Consider the following 2,986-nt stretch of genomic DNA (forward strand, 5'->3'; position numbering starts at 1 on the left):
ATTCTCCTACTGACAAATATAATATTCCTCATTTGTATGTTATTTATAATTCCTAACTTTATAAACATGTTATGGAAATGTTAACGTGATTCACTAAAATAGTTAGAACAATCAAATATCATTTGAGATCATTTAGCAAGCGATGTTATATCATCCAATATTTCTCAAAATCATGACCTGTGAGGTTGCCTCTTCAATTGCTCAAACATTGGACTTCAAAGTTGAATTTCAAGACTTTTGTAAATATAATGGATAAAATTATCTTAATGTATTTACAACTCTAAGAAAGGTTGAAGACTTCTAATGCATTTCAAGACTTTCTGAATATCGTTGTTCCGTCTCAAACCATAGGGTGAATTTTTCACTTAGAGAGAACAAAGTGTTTTTCACTATAAGTTACCCTTTTCTAATTAAGAACAAAAATAGAGAAGAATGTTAGACTGATCAGATTTGGATTCAAGTGTCACATATGCTGCTGAATTGATATCCAGATATTACTTTCATCAGGGTCACCTTTGTTAGGCTCTTATGTGAGGAACGTGATAAACATTTCATCTAAGCACTTAGTATCCACATCTCCTTGAATATGATATGTAATTTTCCAAATGTCACTTCTAAAATATATGCAATTTAGGTTTGTTGTCTCTTTAAGCAGTAATGTCTTGGTTATCTTTATGCAGTTAGTCTGTTCTCTCTCTTGGGCTTTTTCATTTTTGGTTGAATGATGACGGTAGTGTCACTCTACTATAAGTACATTGAAAATTAGATTCTATTAGTTTGATATAATATTCTTGTCAGAACTTGGCTAAACAATCCTCCCATGAGTCAGTCATCAATGTTGTGGTGCCTTGTCTTTCTTCCACGCTGTTGTCATGCTTTCTATTATGCCGTTGCCACGCTGTGCGTTTTCTTCGGCAAGTTTTAAGTGTTTTTCTTTTATGGGTTTTTTAGGAGGTTGTGTTAATTTTTTCTTATAATTGAGAAGTCCTACTTATTTGTAAATCAGTACTTTTGCTAGTAATGAAAACCCAATTTATTTTGTCTAGAAAGTCCTATATATTTACATTGTCCACTAGAGGGGACTGTTGCTTTTTGCCTTTTCCATTGAAAACATACAAAATTTTCTTCAAGGTTTAGGACAAAGATAAAATGTTTTATCTTACATGTGTGCAAATGATTTTTTTTAGTTCATGTTTGTAAATTTAAACTTATCTAAAGATAAAAGTTTGCAATAATGAAATTTTGTTATTGACATTTGATGTGTTCATTCCTTATAGTTGCAAAAATTTCAATATATATTTACTCATCATATTTGCAGAAGATTTGATATGCTACTTAGAGGTCTAGATGTTGAGAAATACATGGCGCATCCATTGCTCAACATCACGACCTCTAAGTTACATTTCAAGCCTTTTTTAAGCAAGATCGGTAAACTTATATTAAATATTTTTACAACTTTAAAAAATTAGCAAATGAAAATATCAATAACAAGATTCTATTATTAGTGCAAACTTTTATTTTAAATACCATTTTCAAATGTAAATAAAAATATTATACCTTTGTCCAAGACCTTGAACAAGATTTTGTATATTTTCAATGAAAAATGTAAAAAGCCAGAGTCCGCCTCTAGTGGTGGAGATTGTCAAGAGGATTTTCCACACAAATTAGATTGGACTTTGATTACAGCCAGAGGGTTGATTTGGCAATTTGCTATTTAAATATCACAACACTACTATAATTATTGTCTTTGACAACACTCTTTTATCCTACATGTAAAAAATGTAACCTAAAATAATATATAGGACAACTTTATCTTATTGTTGCCTATGGTAGATTTATAGTTCATGACAGATTTAATTCGCCTTTTTGGGAAGCACCGTGGTTGGATGACAAAGCTCTAAAAGAGGTATTTCCGAATTTATTTATTGCCTCTAGTCTTAAAAATGTGTCGGTAGCCGCTATGGGAGGATGGGTTAATGGAGTGTGGCAATGGGGAGATTTTGGAATCTCCGGTTCCATTGAGGGGAATAACGGTTTTGATACGAATATCTTGTCTTTGAGGGGGTGTTTGGCGGAGTTTGATGGTTGGAAGGAAGGAAAAGATGAAGTTGTGTGGAGGGGAAATCCGGAAAAGGTTTTTTCGGTAGCTTCTTTTTATGCTTTTTATGAGAATTTACGCATTCCGTTTGGTCCTTCAAATAGACATGAGGAAGCTTTTGGTATTTTGTGGAAGATGGAAGTTCCGTTTAAGATAAAGGCTTTTGGGTGGAGATTACTTCATAATAGGCTACCTATGAAAGATCTTTTGGAGAGGAGAGGTATGTCTTTTCCTTTGAATGAATTAAAATGTACATTTTGTGAGTATGGTGTGGAAAGTAGAAATCACTATTTTTTTGATTGTTGGGTGGTAAAGTATATTTGGAGAGAGATAGCTTCTTGGGTGGGTAAAGAAGATAATGTAGAGGAGGAGTGTTTGTCGTCTTTTATGGAATGGCACTCTTATTTTTATAGGAAGAAAGCGCATGGTAGGAAATTGAATGTGGTTTGGATGGCTATAACTTGGATTTTGTGGTCGGTTAGGAACGGTTGGTGCTTTCGTAAGGAGCCTTGGAATGTGAATAATATTGTTTGGAACATTAAGATATTGGTTTGGAAGTGGTCGTTTTGTGGGAAAATTACTTATCCCAATTACTCTTTTTACGAGTTTTGTATGGATCCTATATACTTCCTCTCGTAATTGTAATTGGTTTGTAATTTCTCTCTTTTTTGTCGGCGCTTTCGATTTTCTTTATAAAGGTTTCGAGAACCCTTTGTTCTCGCATCAATGATATCTCTTGCTTTCTAAAAAAAAGAAGTTGTCTAGCAGCAGGTTATAAGCATCCCTTATTCTAACTTTTGGGATGTTTATCTAATGCTAATATAACACATACCAATTGTAATAGGAAATATTACACATACCAATTGTAACTTTTATGAGTTTTGTAAA

The 2,986-nt window shown here is 33.0% G+C and overlaps 1 protein-coding gene across 1 annotated transcript; it reads left to right on the forward strand.

The window, feature by feature from the left end:
- Positions 1–1,960: 1,960 nt before the first annotated feature.
- Positions 1,961–2,737, forward strand: LOC131598180 (uncharacterized). The gene has a single exon (XM_058870806.1). It carries the CDS (start codon positions 1,961–1,963, stop codon positions 2,735–2,737), a length of 777 nt encoding a protein of 258 aa, XP_058726789.1.
- The last annotated feature ends 249 nt before the right edge of the window (positions 2,738–2,986 follow it).

The sequence above is a fragment of the Vicia villosa genome, linkage group LG4 (assembly GCF_029867415.1).
Source record: "Vicia villosa cultivar HV-30 ecotype Madison, WI linkage group LG4, Vvil1.0, whole genome shotgun sequence".
Taxonomy (NCBI): Eukaryota; Viridiplantae; Streptophyta; class Magnoliopsida; order Fabales; family Fabaceae; genus Vicia; species Vicia villosa.

Bases quoted from the DNA above. Each gene is read 5' to 3' on its own strand.
- LOC131598180 (XM_058870806.1), top strand. From the start codon at position 1,961: ATGGGAGGATGGGTTAATGGAGTGTGGCAATGGGGAGATTTTGGAATC.